At 39.4% G+C, this 27,740-nt stretch overlaps 1 protein-coding gene and 1 non-coding gene across 2 annotated transcripts; both read left to right on the top strand.

Annotated features, from left to right (window-relative positions):
• The first annotated feature begins 3 nt into the window (after positions 1-3).
• On the top strand, positions 4-27,350 carry UTP6 (UTP6 small subunit processome component). The gene is made up of 19 exons (XM_025281040.3): positions 4-186; positions 1,531-1,615; positions 6,600-6,641; positions 6,865-6,957; positions 8,083-8,130; positions 8,581-8,644; positions 10,178-10,296; positions 10,903-10,980; positions 12,154-12,235; positions 12,677-12,758; positions 13,731-13,915; positions 16,724-16,803; positions 17,356-17,433; positions 19,827-20,006; positions 20,885-20,968; positions 21,151-21,260; positions 22,243-22,309; positions 24,475-24,547; positions 25,640-27,350. Exons 1-19 carry the CDS (start codon positions 95-97, stop codon positions 25,795-25,797), a joined length of 1,800 nt encoding a protein of 599 aa, XP_025136825.1. The 5' UTR covers positions 4-94; the 3' UTR covers positions 25,798-27,350.
• Positions 11,059-11,181, top strand: LOC112584130. The gene has a single exon (XR_003108476.1). It is a non-coding gene; the product is annotated as a small nucleolar RNA SNORA54 (small nucleolar RNA).
• Positions 27,351-27,740: the final 390 nt, after the last annotated feature.

Genomic DNA, 27,740 nt, shown 5'->3' with positions numbered 1-27,740 from the left:
GCGAACGTTCTGGCCGCTTCTCGGGAGACGGTGGCCATTTCCTTCGCGTGTCGTCGGTGAGAGGAGCTCTGGTGGGTTGTGGCGTTCGGCTATCATGGCGGAAGTAATTCAGGAACGTGTAGAGGATCGACTTCCCGAATTAGAACAGCTGGAGCGCACTGGACTCTTCAGTCATGCGGAGATTAAGTGAGAGAGCGGAGCAAAGAGGAAGGGCTGGGGCGGGCAGAGGGGAGGCGGGGGCGGATATAGGGGGCCGTTGGGTTGTTTTTTTTCTAATATGGCGGAAGGCCGTTTACAGATTTTGACGTTATCTAGAAGTAATTTCTTATTCATTGCTAGGGGATCCGTCTTTTTACCCTGCAAACAGTATGTTTTTTCGTAGACCCGAGTTTTGAGGTTATAAAGGTGATAAAACCAGGACCCCTACCGGTCAACAGCTAGCAGCATCCCTGACACAGTAGCGGGGAGCGGAGGGGGAGTCAGACAAGTGAGACCTTTTTTCCACGGTACAGTGTGCTGTGAGTTGGTTGTAGCCGAGTGTACGGCCTAGTGCTGTGTGCCCAGGGGTATGTGTGAGTGCTCCGTCGCGTCTCACTCTGCGTCCCGCTAGGTTCCTCAGTTCATGGAGTTTTACAGGCAAGAATACTGGAGTGGGTCGCCATTTCCTACTTCAAGGCATATTCCCGACCCAGGGCTTGAACCCCCGTCTCTTGGGTCTCTTTAACCACTGAACCGTGGGAGCCCACGAGTGATAATTTTTTCTAAGAAGACTGGACTTTGGGGATCATTTAATTCAGTTTCATGTTTTACCCTAGGGCTTAGCGAACCACGACCAGCATGTAGTTATTCACTAGTTTGTTAAAATTTAGTTTAATAGTTTTTAATAGCTTTCTGTGACTTTTTTCATTTTACAGTGACTGCAAATGTAGTACTGTGACTGTGGGAACCTTTAACATTTGTTAATGAAACACGACATATTGTTAATTCTTTAATAACTGTTTAGTAAATGTTATTGTTATCGTTAAATAGAGGCAATTTTTGGTCTTGCACATCTTGCCTTAAATTCTAATATACCCATGTTCATTTCTTAGTTAAATACAGCGAGTCTTCCTGAATAAGCCCTTTGTAGTTAAAACGGGTAGAGACAATCCAGGCTTTCTTTTTTTTAACTGCTTGTTTTGAATTCAGAAACAAGAGGAATTGAGGAAAGAAATTTATTATTTAAACTGAAGTGACCTGAATTTGGAGGAAAAGAAATCTTTGCTGGTGATTTTCAAGAAAGTTTTAAAATACATCTTCATGCTCTTGAGACTGCATAAGTCCTGAAACTAATAAATATTGTAAATCAACTATGCCTTAATAATGAAGAATACAGAAGTGATTGTATAAGAGAATGTTTGTTTAATGAAGGATAATTATTTGGGAATTATATGTTTTAAATATATTGAAAATAGACTTTGAAAATTCCAAAGTCTTTTATTTAATTTCTGCGTACGTCAAGTGTTACATTTTAAGTGGCTTTCTCCTCAGGGCAATCATTAGGAAGGCTTTAGAACTAGAATACAGAATACAGCGAAGAAGTCTTTTAAAGGATGACTTTATCAGATATGTTCAGGTGAGTAATTTTATTACTTCTGAATCCCCTCACAAATTTAAAATCAGTTATAGAATAGTTAGCTTGGTGTCAGTTTCCTTTGAACTTCTGGAACTGATGGTGAGTATAAAAGCAGTTTTTGAACAGGAATAGAGGTGATTTGGGAATAGCATTGCTCTGCTAAGGCTTTGGTCCTTGGAAAACAACTTTCTTTTATTCTGTAGGGTTAGTACATCAGAGACTCCAAAAAACCGGTGTGTTAGGATTTCAGCAAGAGATTTGATTGGTAATGTCTTATGGGGAAAAATAAAGGAGTGTGAGTTTGATGCTAGCAGGTGGTTAGAAAGTTAATATTAGGTACTCGTAGTGTGTTTATTTAGAAAGAGGTTAGGTTTGCTACAAGATTCTTCAGTCCTGAGAATGAATGGAAGAATTGAGTGAAGATAAAATGTATATGCTAGATCATTTTTCAGTTTGGCGAGAATAATCTGTTGGAGGACAAATTCAGGATTCAGAAAGAACCCAATAATGAGATGTTGTTAAGTCTTACATTTTAAAACATTATAAGAGTAAAGGGTCTAAAGCTTAGATTTAAAAAAAAAACAGTGAATGAATAATATATGACTAAGAATGATACCTGGCTAAGAATCTTGTATTTGAAAGTTCCTAAGGTTTAATAGAATTGGAAAAGACTCTGATGCTGGGAGGAGGGATTGGGGGCAGGAGGAGAAGGGGACGACAGAGGATGAGATGGCTGGATGGCATCACTGACTCGACGGACGTGAATCTGAGTGAACTCCGGGAGTTGGTGATGGACAGGGAGGCCTGGAGTGCTGCCATTCATGGGGTCACAAAGAGTCAGACACGACTGAGCGACAGAACTGAACTGAAGGTTTAATAGAATAGCAAGGAGAGATAAGAAAGCCTTCTTAAGTGATCAGTGCAAAGAAGTAGAGGAAAACAAGAGAATGGGAAAGACTAGGTATCTCTTCAAGAAAAATAGAGATACCAGGGGAACATTTCACGCAAAGATGGGCACAATAAAGGACAGAAATGGTATGGACCTAACAGAAGCAGAAGATATTAAGAAGAGGTGGCAAGAATACACAGAATTGTACAAAAAAGATTTTCATGACCCAGATGACCACGATGGTGTGATCACTCACCTAGAACCAGACATCCTATATATAGTGTGAAGTCAAGTGGGCCTTAGGAAGCATCACTACAAACAAAGCTAGTGGAGGTGATGGAATTCCAGCTAAGCTATTCCAAACCCCAAAAGATGGTGCTGTTACAGTGCTGCACTCAATATGCCAGCAAATTTGGAAAACTCGGCAGTGGCCACAAGACTGGAAAAGGTTAGTTTTCATTTTCAACCCAAAGAAAGGCAATGCCAAAGAATGCTCAAACTTAACGCACGGTTGCACTCATCTCACAAGCTAGCAAAGTAATGCTCAAAATCCTTCAAGCTAGGCTTTAGCAGTACATGAACCAAGAACTTCCAGATGTTCAAGCTGTATTTAGAAAAGGCAGAGGAACCAGAGATCAAATTGCCAACATCTGCTGGATGATAGAAAAAGCAAGGGAATTTCAGAAAGACATCTACCTCTGCTTCATTGACTATGCTAAAGCCTTTTTGTGGATCACAACATACTGGAAAATTCTGAAAGAGATAGGAATACCAGACCACCTTACCTGCCTCTTAAGAAACCTGTATGCAGGTCAAGAAGCAACAGAGCCAGACATGGAACAATGGACTGGTTCCAAATTGGGATAGGAGTTTGTCAAGGTTGTGTATTGTCATCCTGCTTATTTAATTTATATGCAGAGTAGATCATGCAAAATGCTGGGCTGGATTCAGCAGAAATTAGATCCCTTCCTGTTGAATTAAATAGCTAAATGTGCTGGGAAAACTAAATCATCTAAAAATAATGAATGACTTTAGGTTGGGAAGAGTTTCTTTTTTATTTTTGTTTTGGTAAAATTTTGTTTTTATTATTTCTTTTAAACACCAGAAACATCTTGTATTGCGGTATAGCCGATTAGCAGTGTTGTGATAATTTAAGGTGAACAGGGAAAGGACTCAGCCATACATATATATACATGTATTCATTCTCCCCCAGGCAGGCACATAACATTGAGCAGAGTTCCATTTGCTATACAATAGGTTTTTGTTGATCATCCATTTTAAATATAGTAGTGTGTACGTGACCTTCCCTCTGGCAACCATGAGTCTTCTGAGTCTCTGTTTGGTGAGTTCATTCATTTGTGTCTTTCCTTTTTTTAGATTCCACATATAAGGGATGTATGATATTTCTCCTTCTCAGGAAAGGTTTCTTATTTAAATTGAAGTGTAGTTGATTTACTATGCTAGGCTTCTTTCTGGTGGATAGCAAAGATATTTGGCTATTCATACATATTATGTGTGTGTGTATATACATATATAATCATTTTCATATTCTCTTCCATTATGGGTTATCGCATGATATTGATTATAGTTCCCTGTGCTATATATAGTAGGACCTTGTTGCTTATATATTTTATCTACAGTAGTGTGTATCTTCGGAGAAGGCAATGGCACCCCACTCCAGTACTCTTGCTTGGAAAATCCCATGGATGGAGGAGCCTGGAAGGCTGCAGTCCATGGGGTCGCTGAGGGTCGGACACGACTGAGCGACTTCACTTTCACGCATCGGAGAAGGAAATGGCAGCCCACTCCAATGTTCTTGCCTGGAGAATCCCAGGGACAGGGGAGCCTGGTAGGCTGCCGTCTAAGGGGTCGCACAGAGTAGGACACGACTGAAGTGAATTAGCAGTAACAGCAGTGTGTATCTTGGAGAAGGCAATGGCACCCCACTCCAGTACTCTTGCCTGGAACATCCCATGGATGGAGGAGCCTAGTAGGCTGTAGTCCATGGGGTCACTAAGAGTTGGACAGACTGGGCGACTTCACTTTCACTTTTCACTTTCATGCGTTGGAGAAGGACATGGCAACCCACTCCAGTGTTCTTGCCTGGAGAATCCCAGGGACGGGGGAGCCTGTTGGGCTGCCATCTATGGGGTCGCACAGCGTCAGACATGACTGAAGCGACTTAGCAGCAGCAGTGTGTATCTGCTAATCCCAAATTTCTAATTTATCCCTTCCCCACTCCATTTCCCCTTTGGTAAACTACATTTGTTTTCTAAGTCTCTGAGTCTGTTTTATTAATGAGTTCATTTGTGTCATATTTTAGAATCTATACATAAGTGATATCATATGGTGTTTGTTTTTCTGACTTACATCACTTATTATAATAGTCTCTAGGTCTGTCCATTTTGCTGCAAATGGCCTTCATTCTTTTTTTGTGAGTGAGTTGTGAGCACAAACCATGAAAGAGAAGACCAAAATTTGTTTATGTTAAAGGTAAAAATTTTTGTGCAAAAAGGGAAGGATAAATACTGTAAAAAGGCAAGCCACAAAATGAGGTAAATATTTGTAGTACATATAGTGAGAATCTAGAATAAGTAAAGAACTAAAAATCAAGAAGAAATGACTAGTGGAAAGAAAATGAAAACAGGAGAGCTAGGAACATGCAGTTCATAAAGGGGAAGCATCAGTCATTGGTAGATTTAGGAAAAGATGCTTGCCTTTTTAGTAGTCAGGTAAATATTGATTAAAATCAGGGGGCACTACTGCTTTACAGCATCATATTTACAGATATCTTAAAGGCTGACATTATTAGTATATAGTTTGTCCCACCACTTTGAAGAGCAATTTGGCACTATCTCATAAAGTCGGAGGTGTGTGTATTCAGTGACCCAGTGGTTTCATTCATTCATACAGTGTATATTGAGGGCTTGTTAAGTACATGGCACTTATCCAGTCCATTGGGGGTACAAAAATAAGTTAAGCAGACAAAAATCATTGCCTTTAGGAGCTTACATGTTAGTAGTAAAGTTCCTGGATGTATCTACAAGAAGACCTGTTCAAGAATATTAATCTCAACTTTTGTAATAGAAAAATTGGAAACAAATACTATCACAGACGAAAGGATAGGTAAATTGCTCACTCCTATAAAGAAATACTATACAGCAGTTAAAATGAATGGACATGAATTCCATGTGACAACAAGGATATATCTAAAGTCACAATGTTGAGTAAAATAATGGAGTGATGAGTTCAGTATGATACCATTTACATAAAGTTTAAAAGCATTTAAGACTGTAATACAATCAAGTTTGAAGTCATGCTTGTGAATGTAAAACAACTGAGTCAAGATAGTCATTTCCTCTGGTGAAGAAGAAGAGTAGAATCAGACATGGTTCTTAGGGGGCTTTGCCTTTATTCAAAATGTTTTATTTCTAAAAATATCTTGAAGCAAATAGAGTAAAATGTAGGCTTTGATGTAACTGTGTGGTAGCTATATGAGTGTTCTGTATGTTTGAAATATTTTTTTTTTTAATGAAGCATGAGATCTTGTAAGGTTCTATGCTTTCTCTTTCTAGTATTTCCTACCCCCTTACCCCCCAGTAGTTTTCAAGCTTAGAGAGGAATTATGCATTAGTGGTTTTTGGAGAGTCATAGAGGTTCTCAGGGGTCCATTAGAGGTAAGGGTAGGGAGAGCCAATTAGGGACTGTGTTTCAACTAGTACAACCCTGTTTATCTGCTTTATTTGCTTGTACATCGGCTAAAATATTTAAATGGTTGATTTACTGAAAGTTGGCACACACTTGTAGACTAGGTTAGATTGATAAAGTAAATCATAAGTCTTACAGCTTTAGTAATACGCGTTCTTTTATCTAAGATACTTGTATGCTTATGTATATGTGAGTTTTACAGATGTGAGGTGCATTTTCAGGGAATGCTAGATACTTACTGTAAATTAGGTTTCTTGATAGAAAGTTATCTTCTGTTTTATGCTCTTGATTTTTATTTACTTTATAGTTTTAATGAAGTGCATCGCCTCTAAATAAAAGGTTATAATATTTCTTGTTTTCTTTTTTATGTGTGTTTTTCTTTCACAGTATGAAATTAATCTTTTGGATCTGATTGAGAAAAGGAGAGCTGTAAGTAGATTTTCTGAAAGTTGGAAAAAATACAGTATTAATATGAGTCTAGAACTTGGGTTTGGGAAGCAATTGGCACTGATAATTGTGTGGTGGTGTGCTCATAATGATATTTTTTTAACTATTTGCTTTCTCTGTCAGCACCGTTTAAAGATCAAGTGGGAGTGCTAGTTTGGATAAGTGGGATTTAAGCTGAGGCTTTTTTTTTAATGTCCTTTTTCAGCGCGTTGGATATACATTTAAGAAGGATGAGATTGAGGATCCTATAATACATCGGATACAGAGTGTCTTCCGACGTGCATCAATTAAGTGGAAAGTAAGTGTTCAGTGTGTCCTTAACTGTAAGAGATGTGAGGATGTGTATTGTATGCATTATGACTTGGATGCTCAAATGTGCGGTTGTGGATTCTTATCATGGGTATCTTGATACTTGTGATAGGATCATTACATGAAACCATATAGCAACCGTTAAGAAAATTGATTGCATTACCTTAGAGTTATTTTTTGAGGATGATGCTGAAAACAGTGGATTTCATACCTATTTAAGGATCATAAAATTATCTGAGATATGTTTGGTTATGTCTCTTAAGTAAAATACTGTGAAGACTTGAGGTGGAAGAAAAGGTGAGAGTGTTGTTCAGTTGCTAAGTGGTGTCTGACTTTGCAACCCCACGCCAGGCTTCCCTCTCCTTCACTATCTCCCAGAGTTTGTCCATTGAGTCGATGATGCCATTGAACCATCTCATCCTGTTGCCCCCTTCTCCTCCTGCCCTCAGTCTTTGCCAGCATCAGGGTCTTTTCCAGTGAGTAAGCTCTTTGCATCATGTGGCCAAAGTATTGGAGTTTCAGCTTCAGCATCAGTCCTTCCAATGAATATTCAAGGTTGATTTCCTTTAGGATGGACTGGTTTGATCTTGAGAGTAGGGGCAGCAGCTCAGTAACTTGGTTTTTCTTCAAGTTTGGTTCTGGGACCAGGATATATTATCTGGGAAGTACTCTGGATTCTTGGGAATGACAAATTTTAGTTTGCGATCCCTGATTGAGGCCATTTCTGAAGTGCATTTAAAAAAAAATATTTTCTTGGCTGTGATGCATGGCATGTGGGAACTTAGTTCCCCAGCCCGCCATTAAACCTGTGCCCCTTGCATTGCAAGCATTCAGTCTTAACCACTGGAGTGCCAGGCAAATCCCTCAAAAGTGCATCAAACAAATTGGATAGATTTTTGTCTTAGAGCGTGGGAGGCGGGGGTAGGGGGAGACAGTTATGGTTAAGAGATCTAAAGCCTGGGTGTGTGACAGCCTAATAGGCTGAGGGATGTGGTATATAACACATTGGAGTTTCTGACATCTTCCTCTGTTGCAAACAAAATTAATGAATGCAAGGGTGTATTGTATATAAAATTTCAAATTCAGGTAGCTTACTACATTGCTTTTCTTGCAGGATGATGTTCGACTTTGGCTGTCTTTTATAGCCTTTTGTAGGAAGTGGGTGAGTATTGGGCAGTCCTGTCTCGCTCCCTTTTTCCTTTTGGTTAGCCTGCATGTTAAACCCCATACTTGACTGCTGAACTCTGTTTTCTCCAAAGACATAGGGAGGTTTAACAAACAGGAAGAGAACTCAAGAATGTGGAATTTCAGTGTAACATTTGCATGTCTGAATGACTATATAGATGGCTTCTATATCAGTTGAAAGGCAAATGACCTTTATGTATATTTGTTGATTAAAGTTGAGAACATTTTTTAGATAATGTAAAATGTTTGTCTGTAGTTGTTTAGGTAGAAGAAAGCTCTGAGTGAATCTTTGTTTATATCTCCCTAGCAATAACAGATCTTGCCTCATTGGATTTTACAGGGGATTACAGTACAGTACGGATCACTTAGAGGTTCATATCAATGCCTTTGCTGTGCAGGAAGTAGAATTTTTCTTTTTCTTTAATAGGCTTCCAACGTTCACCTTAGCAAGATATTTTCTTCCTTGTTGGCCTTTCATTCGAACAAGCCAGGTATGGCGATATCCTCCTTAGTTCTTTATCTACCTTTTTTTGTGGACTCAAGCCATTTTGGAATTTATTTTGCTTTATAAACCTGAAGGAATTATTTTCAGGACCTGAGCACAGGATCTTGGCCTCAGCAGTTTTTATTCGTGAATTAGCTGCCTTTTTAGTTCATCACTGCCTGCTGTATACTAGTAACCATGCTAGGTACTGTATCTGTGGGCAAGAAGGACTGCAGTTCTTTTTAACTGATGATGAACTCCTCATGCTTTGAGGGGTATTCTGTTTGGAGACACTCAAATCAGAGAATTTCAGAAACTTAAAGGGGAAAATATGAATACAGGTTTTTACTAGGGTTATTCCTGGATGGCTCAGTCGTAAAGAATCCACATGCCGAGCAGGTGATTTGGGTTTGATCCCTGGGTTGGGAAGATCCCCCCGGAGAAGAAAATGCAGCCCACTCCAGTATTCTTGTCTGGAAAATTCCATGGGCAGAGGAGCCTGGCAGGTTACAGTCCATGGGATTACGAGTTGGATATGACTTAGTGACTAAGCAGCAGCAGTGGCACCGGCACAGGGTAGGTATTCAAGAAGAAAACCTCTTGTGAACACTGGTGTTTTATAGTAGGTGCTTCAGTGTCTGTTCTCTAGTATTAGGTTTACACTACACAAGACTCAGAATTGCCTGCATTTGGCACCAGTTAATTCAGAAGGATCCAGCAGGAAGGCAGTAGTGCTCTCAGCAGCCTGGAGGTTTGTCTCAGATGTGAGGGCATGAGAGCACATGAGTGGGCAGAGGAGAGAAGACCCCTGGAGGCATGTAGCTTCCAGGTATTGTATATATGAATTGTGCTCAGTTTCAAGAGTCACATGCTCAAGAAAGTGCAAAGCAGTGGCTCTATACCATTCAGAGTTCTCCTAGTGCAGACACAGTTACCAACCATGGGCCATTTTTACCAAAAGCAGTCTTCTCTGGTAATAGCTGATTCTATGAAGTCTCTAGGAGAGAGCTAGAATGTTAAGGTTAATTTCTCATGTAGAAGGGCAAAGGTTTTTTTCTTTTAAAGCCTTTATTCCCAGTAGGGACAGTAGAAAAAATTTTAAATTGTGAGTCATTTGAAAGAAATCATTAATATTTAAATTTTTTCTTTAAATGAAAAATCATTTAAATAGACAAAAGAGCAAAATAATTTATTTCATTGACTCTAAGATGTACAATTTTTCCCAGCCTTTTTAACACTTTTAAAATTTGTATGTGACTTAAAAATGAGATGATTGACCTTGGATCTGATGAAATAAAGTAATGGGCACGTTACTAAGCACCTACAGATGTTAACATTTACCACTTTGGTTCAGAACACTTTTTTGTTTTAGATAAAGCAGCAGTACTTTATAGATAACTGTTAGAAACGCCCTATCTCAATCCCCTTCTTCTTGATTGTCAAGGTTTAAAAGAGTTGGGTATCAAAACGGGAGCCTTGGTCTTTTCATACCTGACTTGATTACTTTATTGAAATGAAGTTGGATGTCTTCCACTTACAGGTTTGTGGATTTTGGCGGCCAAATGGGAACTGGAAGACCGCATTTCTTCAGAAAGTGCAAGACAGTTATTTCTTCGGGCTCTGCGCTTTCACCCACGTTGCCCGAAACTTTATGAAGAAGTGAGTGCGTGTGCACATAAGATGAGAGTAATGGCTCTCTTAGGTCCTCTGGAGAAAACATGTATGCTTCATTAAGTTAAGGCTTTGATTTATGGAGGCTCGGGATAAGTAGGGGAGCTGCTGGGGAAAAGGGGCCAGAAGAGTATTTCTTGGCCAGCAATAGGTGTTTACCTTGTTCCTCTTCCAGATCTTCAGTGAGAGATGGAGACTCCTACCTTCCCATTATGGTGGGAGGGATAGGGAGCTGAACCTTCCTTTTCTTTAGTTGAGGCTTAAGGTTCATTTTTATACTTTTGTACATGTGTATATATGCATTCGTTCATTGACTCTCCCCTCCCATTGTCTCCTCCACTCCACTTCTTCCTCCCCTCCTCGCCCTTCCTGCTTCTTTTGCTCTTTTTTCTGTAAAACCTGGCATGGCCAAAACCAAAAGAACAAAAAACCATACCTTGTCAATGTCAGCTAGTTTTAGAACAAGATAAAATGTAATAGTCTCTCAACACTTCCTCAGATCTGATACTTACGAGTAAGAAGTGTCATTTTATATATTTCTAACTAAAAAATTATCTCCAAAGATTATTAGTTTGTTATTTCCCTTTTGTGCAGTACTTTAGGATGGAGCTGATGCATGCTGAAAAATTGAGGAAGGAAAAGCAAGAGTTTGAAAAAGCCAACATGGATGTGGTAAGATCCTAATATACTGTAACTTGTTAATAAGATAGAGTGTTTTGAGCCTGCCTAGGAGTAAAAGAAAGTCTTTGGGAGCACTGTTCGTGACCTGCTGGTCTGCCTGTGGCTGGCGGGTTCCATTCCGGTGCCATAGCAGCTCCAGCACCATGTGACTGACTGCCTGGAGGCTCTCGGTTTAAGGTCTTGGAGACAAAGTGAGATAAAAAGAAAATCTTCAGAGGTTTTTTTTTTTTTTTTTTTCTTTTTTAAAATTTATTTATTGGCTGCACTGGGCCTTTGTTGCTTCGTGGGGGCTTTCTCTGGTTGTGGTGAGCGGGAGCTACTCTAGTTGTATATGCGTCCTAGAGTGTACAGGCTTTAGTAGTTGTAGCACGTGGGTTCAGTTCTCCAAGGCATGTGAAATCTCTCTGGACCAGGAATCGAACCCATGCCCTCTGCATTGGCATGCGGATTCTTAATCACTGGACTATCCAGGAAGTCCTAGAATGTATTTTTCATTCCAGCTTAATATTTGGAAACTTTTAATGTCTTGCATTGACTTAAAAGTGGAATTTTGTGCTTTTAAAACAAACATTTGGACTCATTGGCATGGCCCTTGAAATTACTACTGATGGAATGGCCAAAAACTATTCTTTATGATCTCATTCAATGATATGTTAATGGTTCTAAGGTGCTCAAGAAAGGTGGTGAAATGTATGATCCCTAGCTTTCTTTCTTTTCCTATTCATGTAATTTTTTACCTGACAGAGTGAGTTTAAAGAAATAAGTTTGAGAATGTTTGAGCTGAAAAAGGAACTTTGCTATCATCTGTTACGGTGGTTTCCAGCTCTGAACTTTTTTTAACTAGCTAAAATTTTACACAGAAGAGGCAACAAAGCATGTAAAACCTGACCTATTCAGGGCTAGATGGAGACCTAGGGCCTTAAGCCGTGTGATCTTGCCACCACTCCAGGAGCCTGGGGACACAGTTGTAAGATCAAAGATCTTGTTCATGCTGTACATTTGACAACTGGCCTAGAGAGAGGTGTGATTTGCCAGAGGGTGTGATTTGTGTCATGTGTGATTGCTGTCATGTGGCACAGTTAGTCTAGATTGTTAATTTTCACCCTAGTGCTTTTTCTACTTGCCAGCACCATCTGTTCAATTGTTTAACATCCCACTCTTTAGGGGAGTCTCGAGCATGCTGAAGAAATCCTTACGGGCGAGTTGGCACGGATCATCTATAAGAATTCTACAAGTGTAATTAAAAGTAGGTATCTTTTGAAAACTTATTTATGGTGGGAAAATGAACCATTCTATTTATAATGAGGAAGACCTTTAGCCTGTTCTGAAAATTTCTGTTGGAATGTGTAAAACTCATGGTTGTGGGAAATAGTGTCCTATTTCTTTAAGAAAATGCAGATTTCCCCTTGGATTATAACCATGTCTAAGTTTTTGAGTACCTAAATCATGTGGGGAGTTGAAAAGAAGTAGATGATTTAATTAAGTTCCTTTCTGCCCTAAGACACTTAGAATAAAAGTTAAAAGTACTTACTGAATACTCACATTAACAAAGACTATGTGTAGTGGGACTGTTACTTTCTTCCCTGTTTTCTCTTACTTCTCATTTTATAATACAAAACTAACGCTAGTACTTCGAGAAAGTGCTCCTTTAGAGTCTGACTCTACTCCCCTGCTTTTAAAATTTTAGGTGCAAAATTTCATGTGTCACTGCTTTCAATTGCACGGCTGTTTGACTTTGCCAAAGATCTGCAAAGAGAAATTTACAATGAGTAAGTAAAGTAGTGGAAAGGTGAATATGTCTGTTTTGATCTTGGGGTAACGATTTAAGTTGGGTATTTAGAGAAGGGGAAGGAAGATAGCATATACAATCCTTGGGGAGAAAGCTGTTTCTGGACTATTACATCACAGTACATAAATGTATTTTTAAAAAATATTTATTTGGCTGTACCAGGCCTTAGTTGTGGCATGTGGGATCTAGTTCCCTGACCAAAGATTGAACCCAGACCTCCTGCATTTGGAGCATGGAGTCTTAACCACTGGACTGCCAGGGTAGTCCCTGAAAAATGTATGCTTGGAGAAGTTGTTTTGACTCACTTACTGGCTTTCTGTTCAGTAAGAAATCTATCCTACAGCTTATGTAAAAATCTGTATTCCTGCCTTCCTGACCTGTTTTTTGTCCTTAAGATGAGAGTGAGTGAATGTTTATAGTTCAGTGCTACAGGTAATCAGACATTATTGTTTTAATGTCTGGTTGAAGAATTATTTGCAGCCTACCTTGTTGGTCCTTCATCCTTGGAAAGACTCTTAATCTTAAATTCATAGGAGATAAGATAGAACTTGGATCTGTTTGCTCTGTGGATACCTTTAGGTTTTTGGTAGAGGATTAGACTCCTATTAGAGAAAACCCAGAGCCTGGTTATGAGAAGGTTGTCCTGGGTTCGAGAACCAGGCATCCTGTCACACATATCTGCCTTTGACATCTAATTTGTAAGTTAATATTTGTGAATGAGACAGTCTGCAGTTAACAAGTGTGGATGCTTGTTAATGTATGGACCGTTCTCATCCATTGATATTTACATAGTGAGGGTGAAGACATCTGGAGAGCCTGTTGGAAAAGGACTCCTGTGATGCGGGAATTGATAAAGGAGTGTTCTCAGTACATTTTCAGAGCATTGGGACTCTCTCTGTTCTGATAGTCTGAATCAGTTACATGTCCTAGGTTAATAATCAGTATTTTTTAGCCTTAAGGCTCTGCACGCAGATGACCCCGTCACTTGGAACTATGTGGCCCGGCAAGAATTAGTGATTGAATCACAGCCAGTAGAAGAGCTGCCTACAACCAAACAAGCCAAAGCGAAGGAGATGGGCCGCCGGGAGGAGAGGTGCTGTGCTGTGTATGAGGAGGCGGTAAAAACTGTGCCCACAGGTGAGCTTCCCTAGGCCCTGTGCGTCGAGGAGCGATGGTGTTCCTGAGTGGGAACCTGGAGCTTCATTCTCAGGAGCAGAATCAGTTCTGGAACCTCTGTGTGGTAGCTTACAGTGTGCCTGGCTGGTTTTCCACTTCTTTCTTTTTTATGACCTTCCCCGAGAGCTGTGGCATTTGTTCATTTATTTGGGGAAATTATACTTCAGTCGGTCTGCCATGTCCGACTCTCTGCGACCCCATGGACTGCAGCACGCCAGGCTTCCTTGTCCATCACCAACTCCTGGAGCTTGCTTAAACTCATGTCTATCGACTCGGTGATGGCATCCAACCATCTCATCCTCTGTTGTCCCCGTCTCCTCCCGCCTTCAATCTTTTCCAGCATCAGGGTCTTTTCCAGTGAGTCGGTTCTTCACATCAGGTGGCCAAAGCATTGGATTTTCAGCTTCAGCATGAGTCCTTCCAGTGAATATTGAGGACTGATTTCCTTTAGGATGGACTGGTTGGATCTCCTAGCTGTCCAAGAGACGCTGAAGAGTCTTCTCCAACACCACAGTTCAGAAGCATCACTTCGGTGCTCAGCTTTCTTTATAGTCTAACTCTCATATCTGCATGACTGCTGGAAAAACCATAGCTTTGACTAGCAAAGTAATATCTCTGCTTCTTAATATCCTGTCTAGGTTGGTTATAGCTTTTCTTCCAAGGAGCATGTGTCTTTTAATTTCATGGCCTCAGTCACCATCTGCAGTGATTTTGGAGCTCCAGAAAATAGTCTTGTCACTGTTTTCATTGTTTCCCCATCTATTTGCCATGAAGTGATGGGACCAGATGCCATGTTCTTAAGTTTTCTGAATGTTGAGTTTTAAGTCAGCTTTTTCACTTTCCTCTTTAACTTTCATCAAGAGGCTCTTGAGTTGTTCTTCACTCCTAACGTAAGTGTGGTATCATCTGCATACCTGCGGTTATTGATATTTCTCCTGGCAGTCTTGATTCCAGCTTGTGCTTCATCCAGCCCAGCATGATGTACTCTGCATATAAGTTAAATAAGCAGGGTGACATATACAACCTTGATGTACGCCTTTCACCACTTTGAACAAGTCTGTTGTTCCATGTCTGGTTCTAACTGTTGCTTGACCTGCATACAGATTTCTTAGGAGGCTGGTCAGGTGGTCTGGTAGTCCCATCTCTTGAAGAATTTTCCACAGTTTGTTGTGATCCACAGTCAAAAGCTTTGGCATATTAAATAAAGCAGAAGTAGATGTTTTTCTCAGACTCGCTTGCTTTTTGGTGAGCAAGTTGGCAATTTGATCTCTGGTTTCTCTGCCTTTTCTAAATCCAGCTTGAACATCTGGAAGTTCATGGTTCACATACTGCTGAAGCTTGGCTTATAGAATTCTGAGCATTACTTTGCTAGCGTGTGAGATGAGTGCAGTTGTGCGGTAGTTTGAGCATTCTTTGGCATTGCGTTTCTTTGGGATTGAAATGAAAACTAACCTTTTCCAGTTCTGTGGCCACTGCTGAGTTTTCCAAATTTGCTGGCATATTGAGTGCAGCACTTGCACAGCATCCTCTTTTAGGATTTGAAGTAGCTCAACTGGAATTCCATCACCTCCACTAGCTTTGTTCATAGTGATGCTTTCTAAGGCCCACTTGACTTTGTATTCCAGGATGTCTGGTTCTAAGTGAGTGATTACACCATCGTGGTTATCTGGGTCCTGAAGGTCTTTTTTTGTATAGTTTTTCAGTGTATTCCATTGCCACCTCTTCTTAATATCTTCTGCTTCTGTTAGGTCCATACCATTTCTGTCCTTTATTGTGCTCATCTTTGCATGAAATGTTCCCTTGGTATCTCTGATTTTCTTGAAGAGATCTCTAGTCGTTGGCATTCTGTTGTTTTCCTCTGTTTATCTGAGGTTGTAGATATTTCTCCCTGCAATCTTGAGTCTAGCTTGTGCTTCATCCAGCCGGACATTTCGCATGATACACTCTGCATATAAGTTAAATAAGCAGCGTGACAGTATACAGCCTTGATGTACTTCCTATTTGGAACTATATTGTTCCATGTCCAGTTCTAACTTGCTTCTTGACCTGCATACAGATTTCTCAGGAGGCAGGTCAGGTGGTCTGGTATTCCCATCTCTTGAAGAATTTTCCACAGTTCATTGTGGTCCACATGGTCAAAGGCTTTAGCGACCCCATGGACTATATAGTCCGTGGAATTTTCCAGGCCAGAATACTGGAGTGGATATTTGTTCTCTTCTCCAGGGGATCTTCCCAATCCAGGGATCGAACTCAGGTCTCCCGCATTGCAGGTGGATTCTTTACCAGCTGAGCCACAAGGGAAGCCCAAGAAAAGTGGAGTGGGTACCCTATCCCTTTTCCAGCGAATTTTCCCGACCCAGGAATCGAACCAGGATCTCCTGCATTGTAGGCAGATTCTTTACCAACTGAGCTATCAGGGAAACCCAAATTATACTGAGGAAATGATATTTTAGAAGATTGCTTAATCATCATTCCTTGATTATTTCCTGTTACAGATTTACTTCACAATTTTGTAATATTGGGAAAAGTAGCAGGTACCTGACATGGATAGGCTTTTGTTTTTTTTTTTAAGGCTTTTAATGTTTATATTTTTGTCACTTCTCAGTTGTTTTGCTCTCAATATTTGAGATATTTGATAGACTAATCACAATAATTTCTTTTTTTTACACTTCAAACTCTTCCTCAGGAATTTTTCCTGAGATGATGTGAGGACTGTTAAACTGAAAAAAGTGCTGGTGGTCTGATTAACATAAGCTTTGACTTTTTCAGAGGCTATGTGGAAGTGTTACATGAACTTCTGCATGGAGAGGTTTACTAAGAAGACAAGCAGTCGCCTCCTCAGAAAGAAGGTATTGACTTTTAAGTGGTTAAAGTGGCTGACTAGACAATGTCTTCTTTTTTTCATACATATATACATATATATATATACACACACACACACACATTTTTTTTTTTTTTTTTTTGGTGGGGCGTGAAGGGCTGCATGGCACGTGGGGATCTTAGTTCCCCAACTAGGGATCTTACCCATGCCTCCTGCATTGGAAGCATAGAGTCTTAACCATTGGACCACCAGGGAAGTTCCAGAAAGTGTTTTCTGAAAGAAGAACATGGGCACAGCTTCTTGGGGTCTGGGAGTTTCTAAGAAGGTCATGCATTAAGCACCTTTTCCTGACTTGAAAGGTCTGAGTCAGCTGCTTTGCTCTAGTTCTGGCCACCATATTAGGGGGCGCGCTCTCACTGGGCTGTGCTTGGTGCAGCTGCCCAAATCCTTTAATCGTAAGTGAAACCACCTTAGCCCCTTCTCTGAATTCTCAGAAGTAAAACTGCTTCTGTTCCTGCCAGAGGCCAAAGGCCCCTGCTAGGATCTTTGTAATGAACTGAAAAGATTTTTTTGATTTCAGAGGCTGGAAAGAACCATGGTTGCATTCTGGAAGGCACATGAGCTCAAACTTTTACCAGAATTCCAGTACAGGCAGTTGGTAAGGACACATTCATGCTGATTACATGTACTTCATTCTGGTTGGTTCATGCTCGTATAGTGTATTTTAATATATATGGTTTTATAACTAAGCACATTTGGAAGATTGGCATGGTAGATGTAGAGAGTTCATTATTTGGTTTTCAGTATTTGGTGTGGGCCAGAAATGAAATCTGTACCAGAAAAAGGAGGAATGTTTTTTAGTACATAGTGGAAAACACTCAAGAGTCATGCTTGGGTGTATTTTGTCTGTCTGTCTGTTCATGTTTTCCTGAACCTATGCTTGGCTCAGAGTAACCGTTGGTACAGTAAAGACAGATGTGTCCCAGTGTTTTAAAGTTGACATTTTAGTAAGAAGCACATTAACCCATCCTTATGTTCTGAAGTGGGTAAAGATTATATAGAGACCAGAATAATAGTGGGATTATTACTAACAGTAGTGTGGGAATACACAGGTCTAGTCTGGATTTTGCCACGAAATAGGCAGACTGCTTAACCCTTCTGAGACTGTTGACTTGATTTTAGAGTGATAGTGATCCTTGTTCTTGCCACCTCATAAAACTGTTGGGAGCATTACATGAGACTGTGAATGTTAATGTATTTAAATACTTTTGTAGGGGAAGAAAGGACAAAAATCTGTATTTATTGAATACCATTTATTTGTACAATTCTTTTTTTTGTTTCTTTTTTTTTTTTTAATTTTATTTTTAAACTACAATATTGTGTTAGTTTTGCCAAATATCGAAATGAATCCGTCACAGGTATACATGTACAATTCTTTTTATACAGTGTACGTAGTTTTTATATAACTGCCATTAATGTTTTGCTATTTTGTGTTCTGCTGTTTTCACGTTAATATTTCTTCTGTACTTTTTACATGGATCTACATAAGCAACATGTTAGTAGTGTTTCATGTTATACCACGACCGGGGTGCCCTTCGTCCATTAGAGCATCTTAGCTGTGAAAAGTCCCCTATCTGGATGAGTTCAGATGCCATGTTTGAGCTGTTATTGAATACTGGCGAGACAGTCCCACTCTGTGTGTTTGTTCAGTTGGATGCGTTTTGGAGTGCCTAGGTAGTCCTGTAGTTTTGGCTGCACTGTGTTTCATGTGGGATCTTACTTTTCCATCCAGGGATTGACCCTGCATCCCCCCTGCATTGGGTCATGGAGTCTTAACCACTGGACCACCAGGGCAGGCCTGCTCTGGTCATTTCAGACATCTTCTCTTCTTTACATTTCTGGCAGTAACCCTTCCAAGCCTCCCTGCTTGTCACTGATTTGGTGACCTTGCCTTTTGTGGGAGTCCTTCACTGCACTACCTCTTAACTTCAAATGCTTCGTTGATTCTGCACCCATCCTTTCTCCAGATTATTCTCCACAGAATGATCTTTTAAAATTGATTATCAGGTTATTCTGTGGCTTCCCATTGTCCTTTGGATAAAGCTGCTCAGTCTCCTTAATTTGGCCCCCGAGGAATTTCCAGTCTCTCTAGTTTACATCCCAGCCCTCCAGTCATTCTGTGCTTCGATTTCCTTTTGGATCCAAAGTTTCTGTCATCTTTAGCCTCTTGCCCATGTCGGTGGGAGAGTCTTCTCTTTTCTTGGTGAACTCTGCTTACACCTGAATAATGCCTGATCTTCCTGAAGTCTTGGCACAGATGGGGCTTCCATTTGGGGAGCCCTTTCTGATCACTGCCAAAGACAGTGCTTTGTACTCCTATAGCATATGATTCTTTTCCTGTGATCATACATATCACATTGTCTCTGGTGCTAGACTGGAGGCACTGTGGGTGTGTGGGAACACACCTGACCTCATTATTGAAGATTCCGTAATAATAATACACAGTGTGCAGTTAACATGCTTGTTGAATGAATGGATTACATATGGCCATTTACTTACTACCTCACAATTTTATAATAGTGGATTGGTTTTAGATTTTTCTGTCCCTGTTACAGTAGCGTGGACACAAGCATTTTTGAACAGATAAGATTTCCTCCTGTTTGTGTATTTCTTGGGCCATACTTGTTAAAGTAAAACTCCCCAAGTTTATGCATAAACACGCTTATGACTCTTCAGAGAAACGGTACCAGTTTATAGTATGCCAGGCTCTTGTTTGATTGAATGAGTTTGTTTCTTTACCACCACACAGATAGTAGTTTTATCTTTACTGATTTTTATATTCTGTTCGGTGGGTGTGGGTTTTGTTGCAGTGAACTATGTTATTAAATTAACAATTTAGCTTTCAATCTAAATTATTTAGGCCCTTTGCTTTTTGGCTCTTTCCTGTTTTTACGATAGTCTTTGGGAATAGGAACAGGAGTGGAGGCGAAATTCCAATTAGATAACATAGATCTCAGCAGTGACTCTTGGATGACCCTTTGTCTTCTGCAGAGCAAGTTGTTGCTGCATCGCCAGTTGTTAAAGGAATCCCTGGAGGTGGCAGATGCTGGGGTGAAATTGTTCAAAAAATCAGTGGAGATGTGGCAGGTGAAGCTGGAGGCCCTGATTACGTCAGAGAGCCACGAGATGTCCAAGGGTTTTGAGCAAGCCTTTGAGTACCTGAAACCTCAGGTCTGTGAGTTGGGTCTTGTGCATTTTGTTCTATTTGGGACCTTTTAAGATTTCAGCCAAAGTGTGTTTGGAGTAGACTTGTCAGAGAAGAGCTGGCCTCAAAGTGCATTCATGGTGATGGTTGAATCAGGATCACAGGTGGAAGAATAACTTGCATTTACTAGTATGTTTCTACATCTTTATTTGAAAATAGACTAAATTATGTAAACTTTTCTACTTCTATTAATATATCTGATAAGTGAAAAATATTAATAGAATATTATTTTCATGTGCTTCCAAAGCTGACCTTAAGTCTCATTTTAAACACGTATATTTCTAAACTCTAAAGTTTATTTTAAAATTGAAAAAAATTTTTTAAAGAATAAGCGTTAAAGCTTCATGGTGAATCTTTTATACTAGTAGGAAAAAAGCATTCTAGGGGTTAAAGTTGGGAGAAATCATAATTATTTTATTGCTTATCTGTGTGAGCTGCTGAGACATGAGTGACGTCCAGGCGGTTTAGCCTAGATGAATTAGCACTTGTGTTGTAATCCTGCACAGCAGACTCCAGATCGTATATAGTGACCTTACGGATAGCTTGGGTGTAATTGTGGGCTGTTCAGTGCTTAACTAACAGATGATTAATAATAATAACTTTAGGCAGTAGTCCCCAGGAGAGGGGAAGTAGAACTAACAGAATAGTGTTACTTTGGGTGACTGAGTCCAAAGGCTCTCTCTGTTGTGGTGTACCATTCCTGCCAGGCACCAAGAATTCCATGAGGACAGACTGGGAATGACTGCATATTTCACATTTTATTTCAAGGGGAACATATTTTTATAGTGACTGGTTTTCAGAGCTTGGCACTAAGCTGTCATTTTCTAACTTTTATTGTGAGCAGATTTGCCTTCTTCCATTGTGGCTTACTTGGGCCCAGTGGAGTGAAGATGCCGGAAAGCAAGAAGAAACTGAAGCAATCTATAAGGTACAGGCCCCGTGTCATAAGTCTCATGTGTGGATAATGCAAATAATTCTAGTTGGCTAGCTTTCAAAGGGTTTTTTCCTAAAACACTGTTCATTCAGTGTGCTGGGATGGTTTTGGGAAATTTGTCTTGATACCTAGATATCTCCTTATGTAGCTTGTTTCTTTTTTCTTTTAAATTTTAGAGAGCTATCTTTGATCTCCGAGGAGCTGACTCAGTCCCTGTGAAGGAAATGTACCTGAATTGGGCTTATCGAAGTGGTGGTTACAAAAAGGCCAGAGATGTGTTTAAAAGGTACTTACAGACATGCTCAGCTGTTACTTGTCTCTCCACCCCATACTCAGCCCCTTGCAACCAGATTATACGTGAGGAATAAATCCAAGAGCCTTTTGGTTCATGCCCACTGTGACAAATTTTTTTAAAAAGGAAGAAGTAGGGTAGGTAGCAAATAATTCTTGATAATCCCATCATTAAGAGAAAAAACATCTTGAATCTTTTTAAAATTTGTCTTTCACCCCAATAAAAATTAAAGGGACTTCTCTCGTAGTCCCTTGCAATGTAGGGAATATGGGTTCGATCCCTGGTTGGGGAAAAACATGCAGAGCAGCTAAGCCTGCCCACTGCAGCTGCCGAGCCCTTGCGCCACAGCTAGAGTCCACGTGCACAATGAAAGACCCCCCATGATGCAACTAAGGCCTGGTGCGGCCAAATAAATATTACAAAAAAATTCTTCTTTTAAATCTGTTTTTCACATATCTGAGATTATACTATAATCACATTTGGTGTACCACTTTTTATTGATCAACCTTAGACTGGCCTTTTTCCTATCAGTAATAATTCTTTAACATTTATTAAAAATAACTTGCGGATATGCCATAATTTATTTGGCCACAGTAACTGCTTTGATGAACCCTGCTGCATAAATATTCTTTGTCCATATTGGAAATTACTTTCTCAGAATATATTCTTAGAAATGGGCTTACTGGTTTCCTTCAAAAAGACCTTGAGATGAAGGAGAGGGAACTTAAAACCCTAAAAGTGAGAAAGAAGAGAACAGAAAGAAAACTGGGTAGGCGTTTGGCGGTGGTGAAGAGTTTCAGGCATTGGAGACTGGAAATGATGAGTGGTTGGTGGTCAGGTCCAGTCCCCGCACTGAATCGCAGCCAGAACTTTATCAGACCACGTGTGGCAGGGCTCTGGCACAGTATTTATATTCACGGTTTGTAAGAGGCTTTCTGTCTCTGTGTAAGATAACAGATCTCCCCTTCCTCTTTAGTTTACAGGAAAACCGTCCATTTTCAGTTAATTTTTTCAGGAAGATGATCCAGTTTGAGAAGGAACAAGTAAGTGTCCTGTCTGTGCATTTCTCATTGGGAAAATGGATTAGCACGTACTCATCTATGGCAGCATTTTGTTGTTTAAGAAGCTCTCATCATAATACAGTATAATTTCTGGTCCTTTTCTTTCAGCCCCTTTTCCATAGATGTGATTTTAGGAATGGTAGTCAAGCAAAGAAGAAAAGAAACCTGTCTTGAAACTAGACAACTCAGACGTCAGCTCATGTAGGAAGCCACCCCCTGCCTCCACAGTGCCCTGGTTGTCTCTTGTTTTGGGCTGTGAGGTAGAGAGAAGGCACACATAACTGTGTCTGGTGTTTTTAACCGAACTTGTGAATGAGGAAAAACACAGGAAAATGTCAGTTAAAAAACACAACGTAAAAGTCCAAATATATCTGTAATCCCATCACCAGTGATACAACCAGCCGTATTTAGTTTTATTTTTGTTGTTTTTTTAATCCTTTATTTACCTATGCAGTTTTGTACTGTTTTATTTCTGACGTGATATATATGGAGTGTTTCTTTTTTTCCTTAACATTATTTTGTAAACATATTCTGTGTTTTCATGTGGTATCGTTTTGAATGGTTGTCTTACTAAACCTTTACGTTTTCTTAACCGTACCATTATGTATAGGATATTTCCAGAATTTTGGTATTGAAAACAGTGGTGCAGCATTTTATTTGTATAGAGTTTTTTTCCCCCATTTGAATTACTTTCTTGAGATAAATTTCTAGGATTGGAGAATACTGGGTTTTTTAATGGTTTTTTACATATTGCCAGATAGTTTTCTAAAAGTTATACTTAACGGTGATAATCGCTGCATATATACATATATCATTATACCTGTTTTCTCCATCTCTTCTCCATGTGTTCAATTTTGTTTTCTCTTCTTTGGCATTTTGATTTGTGTTTATTGTTTTTCTTTGAATTTTGAAAAATTGATAATGAGGTTAAATTCTTATTTTCAAGGTTTTGACCCCTGTGTGGGTCAGTGATTTGTTTTTGTTGTATAGGAGATAATCTAACATCATAATTCATAGCCTGACTTTGGATTAATAACACAGTGGTCATGTATCTTGGACAAGTCACTTAATTTTAACCTTTGACATACTCACCTGTAAAGGAGGTCATAATACCTGTTTTGGGGGATATACAAGGCCAGATGGAAGACTGGATGGAAAGGACTTCGCATAGTTACACATCTACTATGAGCCCTTCGTAAAGTGTGATTCTGTCTTTCATACGTGTGTAAGACACGAAGTAAACTGGCTTTCTGTAAGATAGTACAGTCTCAGCAAAGAGAAGTTGGAATGAGGACATTGTTATTTGACTACATAAAAAGATTTTTAAACTGAAGATGTTTATCTGCTTTGAAAACAAAACAAAGAGAAAATATTAAAGTAGAGGTGAAGAATTAACACTTGTTGTAAAGGTAGTACTGGCAGGGAGTTCCCTGCTGGTCTAGTGTTTGGAACTCGGCTTTTAATGCTGTGGCTCAGGTTCAGTCCCTGGTCAGGGAATGGTCAGGGAACTGAAATCCCATAAGCTGAGTGGTGCTGCGCTGCCCGCCCCGCACCCCCACAAGGTAGTGGCTACTCTGCTTGGTGAATAATTCATCAGTATTTTAATTGAATCCTTACAACTGCTCTAAGAGATAATGTTACTGTTATCCTCATTTTTTGGATGAGGAAACTTGAAGGTCAGTGGGTTCAAAAAACTTGCTAAAGTTCATGTAACTAGTATTTATATAGTGCCTTGATATAAACAATTTTTTAAGGTGAGTATGGCTAGTATGTGCTAGAGCCCATATATTCAAGGAAGAAATCCCTCACCATAGGGAGTAGAACCTTCCCCATTTATTTATTTAAGTCCTGCAGGGTTTCACATATACTCTCCTGTGGAGCTGCCCTTGTTCCCTCAAGTGAAAATTGATTTGGCTCTTTGCAAGCCACCAGAGCAAAGTGCTCTTGTCACTGTTTGACATTTACTTCACTCTGGCACATAGTGCATTTGACTTTTCTCTGGATAAGTTCAGAGTCAGACTGTGTTCATTTAAACCCAGCTTTCCTCTCCTTCAAATACCTAATAGACAATAGTAGCAATATGTGTGGAATGAATTTGTGACATTACAAATTAGACTTTTGAGGCAAGATTGTCTGATTATTTATAGGAATCCTGTAAGATGGAGAACTTAAGAGAGTATTATGAGAGGGCTTTGAGAGAATTTGGAACAAAAGATTCTGGTAAGTAAACTTCAGTTATTGACACACAAGCCTGTTTGCGTGTGTGGTCTGTAACCTATCATTATGCTTAGAATCATATTTCTTAACTATTTTTGGGTCATGGCCCTCCTTGAGAATAAAACTTAGCATCCTTCCTTTGCCTCCTCCCTTACTTTGTATGTAAATAGTTGCAGACATAATTTTACTGCTGATTTCAAGTTTACAAGCCCAAAACGAAGCCCATGGGTCTTCTACTAAGAACTCTGGATTAGAGGGAGATTTGGTTGGTTTGGTTCTTTTAAAAAATGTGATATTTGTAAGGAAAAGATGAAGGTAGTTCAGAACAAAATGGAGTGGGTATTATGTCAGAGGAGTGGTGATACTGATTGACAAAGGTTGTCATGGGCTATTGCCACTTAAAGGACATGTAAAACATACTTCTGGGTATAGGTATGTCATGTAAAGTCTGTTGACTTAGGAACTCAAAAAATTACACTTAACAGATGTTAAACTCAGATTTTAAATCATACATTAGGTTTTACAAGGTTTCAGCATGCTTTCCTGGTGAAATGAATGAGAACAGCATTTTTACTAACATTAAGCAAGTTTTATTAAGCATGTTGACAAGGTTTTAATAAACACATTGAGGTAAGTTTCACGTTGAAAGAGACTCGGCAAAATCCTCCCTCAAAAATATATTTAGCATTTTTGAGTTTACGAGATAAATAGACTGTCATGATTAAAGTGAAGTTTTCTACTTAAAAACAAAAGGTTTTGATGTATCAAACTAAAGAAGCTGAAAGTGAAAGTTGCTCAGTCGTGTCCTACTCCTTTCGATCCCATGGAATAATAGTCTATGGGATTTTCCAGGCCAGGATGCTGGAGTGGGTAGGCGTTCCCTTCCAAAGAAAGAAGGGAGAGAGGTATTATTTTACCTAGAAGCCACTCCCTTCTAAAGTAAGAAGCTGAGGTATTATTTCACATAGTTTTCTAGGAAAATAACTGCACAGAGTTGTTTCTTAGAAATCTTGCCTTGAATTGATATTAAATAATTAAGTTGACCTAATAAAGCCTTGTCAGTTATCTCATTGTATGTTTGGATTCCCTTTAAAGATCTCTGGATGGATTACATCAAAGAAGAATTGAACCACCCGCTTGGTAGACCTGAGAACTGCGGACAGATCTATTGGCGAGCCATGAAAATGCTGCAGGGAGAGTCAGTAGAGCAGTTTATGACTCAACATGCTTTGTATCAAGCCGGCCGTTTGTGAAAAGAGGAAGAGCACAGTCACCTTTGTGAAATAGTGCTATAAGCCCTCCGGGCAGATTTGTTTTATGCAGTCATCTGCAGTTTGCTGAGAGAGTGTCTGGTTTTGAGGCCTGGTTTAATTTTGTTGACGTGTTAATCTTGAATTCCAGAAAAGAGAGCTGCTGTTTAATGGCCAGAAGCCAGTTGTTGAGGCCAGACCTATGGAGATCCCCAAATGTTTTTCGGAATACATGGAAACGATGTAACTGATCTTGTTTTACTACACCTTGTCAGGCTTGAGTAGCTCTAATCTAGACCTCAGGTTCAGTTAAAATGGAGAGGAAAATACAGTTCTGTTTATTTTCTCCTTATAAAAGTATATGTGGTGTGCATTTAGTGTAAAAGTATGGAGGGGACAGTAATGTTGCAGTCTTGTCATCTGGACTTAAACTCACTGGTATGATTTCCTTTGTTAGAATTGGATTTATACTGTTAGATCATTTATTCATTCGTTCATTGAGTCCCTGTCGTGGGCAAGAAAGAAGACAAGCTTTTGGGATGAAAGTGGGGGTTAAAGGAATAGAGCTGATGTCCTGAGTTGGTTGAAGCAGCAGAATAGGATGCTAGGTATTGGGGAAAGTTGTCCTTTAAGAAGATTATAAGAAATTACAAAAGTGTTTTTGTCTCTGGGACTGATCCCAGAGACAAATTTTGTTGACATGTTAATCTTGAATTCCAGAAAAGAGAGATGCTGTTTAATGGCCAGAAGCCAGTTGTTGAGGCCAGACCTATGGAGATCCCCAAATGTTTTTCAGAATACATGGAAACGATGTAACTGATCTTGTTTTACTACACCTTGTCAGGCTTGAGTAGCTCTAATCTAGACCTCAGGTTCAGTTAAAATGGAGAGGAAAATACAGTTCTGTTTATTTTCTCCTTATAAAAGTATATGTGGTGTGCATTTAGTGTAAAAGTATGGAGGGGACAGTAATGTTGCAGTCTTGTCATCTGGACTTAAACTCACTGGTATGATTTCCTTTGTTAGAATTGGATTTATATTGTTAGATCATTTATTCATTCGTTCATTGAGTCCCTGTCATGGGCAAGAAAGAAGACAAGCTTTTGGGATGGAAGTGGGGGTTAAAGGAATAGAGCTGATGTCCTGAGTTGGTTGAAGCAGCAGAATAGGATGCTAGGTATTAGGGGGAAAGTTGTCCTTTAAGAAGATTATAAGAAATTACAAAAGTGTTTTTGTCTCTGGGACTGATCTGGAGAGAAATGTTTGCACTGCAGAGACCCAGTAACAAGGAAAGGCAGGGGTAGGGAGGAGCTTAGAAAGAGAAGGGCTTCAGAGGCAAGGATAGAGGGTAGCTTACAGCAGAGATGGGCATTTTTGGAGCAAAAGAAGCGGTTGTTTGAGTTGTATATCCTTCAACGTAACATGATGTTACTGGGAGAAGCATTCAGTACAGTTTTACTTACAATGTTTCACTTAATATTATGTTGTTTTCCATGTTATTTCCATGTTATAAATAGCCTTGAAAATGTGAAATAAATCCATAGCATTCCATTGAATAGATGAGTCATGACTTATTTTTTATGAATTGCTTGTGGTTGGACTGTGCCATTTTTTCTTATAAGTGCTGTTGGTGAAGATTCTTAAAAATCTTGTTCACATCCCTGGTTATCTTTGGAAGACTGACATCTGACGGTAGAATTTCTCTGTTAAAGGATATAATTATTTTAAAGAGTATTGATAAGTATTGCCAATTTGCAATGTTTGAAAATACTTTCAAGCATTATGGGTATTTTATATATTTTTTACCATTTTAATAGGTGAAAAGTGATATATCCTTGTTTTAATGTGCATTTCTTTGATGTTACTCTATGTTAATGTGTTATACTGTGTTTTTCCTAGTTCTCTTTTCACGTTTGACTCTTTTTTTTAACTTTTTTTTTTTTAAC

The sequence above is a fragment of the Bubalus bubalis genome, chromosome 3, assembly GCF_019923935.1.
Source record: "Bubalus bubalis isolate 160015118507 breed Murrah chromosome 3, NDDB_SH_1, whole genome shotgun sequence".
NCBI classification, from domain to species: Eukaryota; Metazoa; Chordata; class Mammalia; order Artiodactyla; family Bovidae; genus Bubalus; species Bubalus bubalis.
This window is presented reverse-complemented; position numbering and strand designations above follow the sequence as displayed.

Bases quoted from the DNA above. Each gene is read 5' to 3' on its own strand.
- UTP6 (XM_025281040.3), top strand. From the start codon at position 95: ATGGCGGAAGTAATTCAGGAACGTGTAGAGGATCGACTTCCCGAATTA. The intron at 6,958-8,082 runs GTAAGTGTTCAG...CTTTTCTTGCAG, and splicing joins GTGCATCAATTAAGTGGAAA to GATGATGTTCGACTTTGGCT. The intron at 16,804-17,355 runs GTATTGACTTTT...TTTTGATTTCAG, and splicing joins GTCGCCTCCTCAGAAAGAAG to AGGCTGGAAAGAACCATGGT.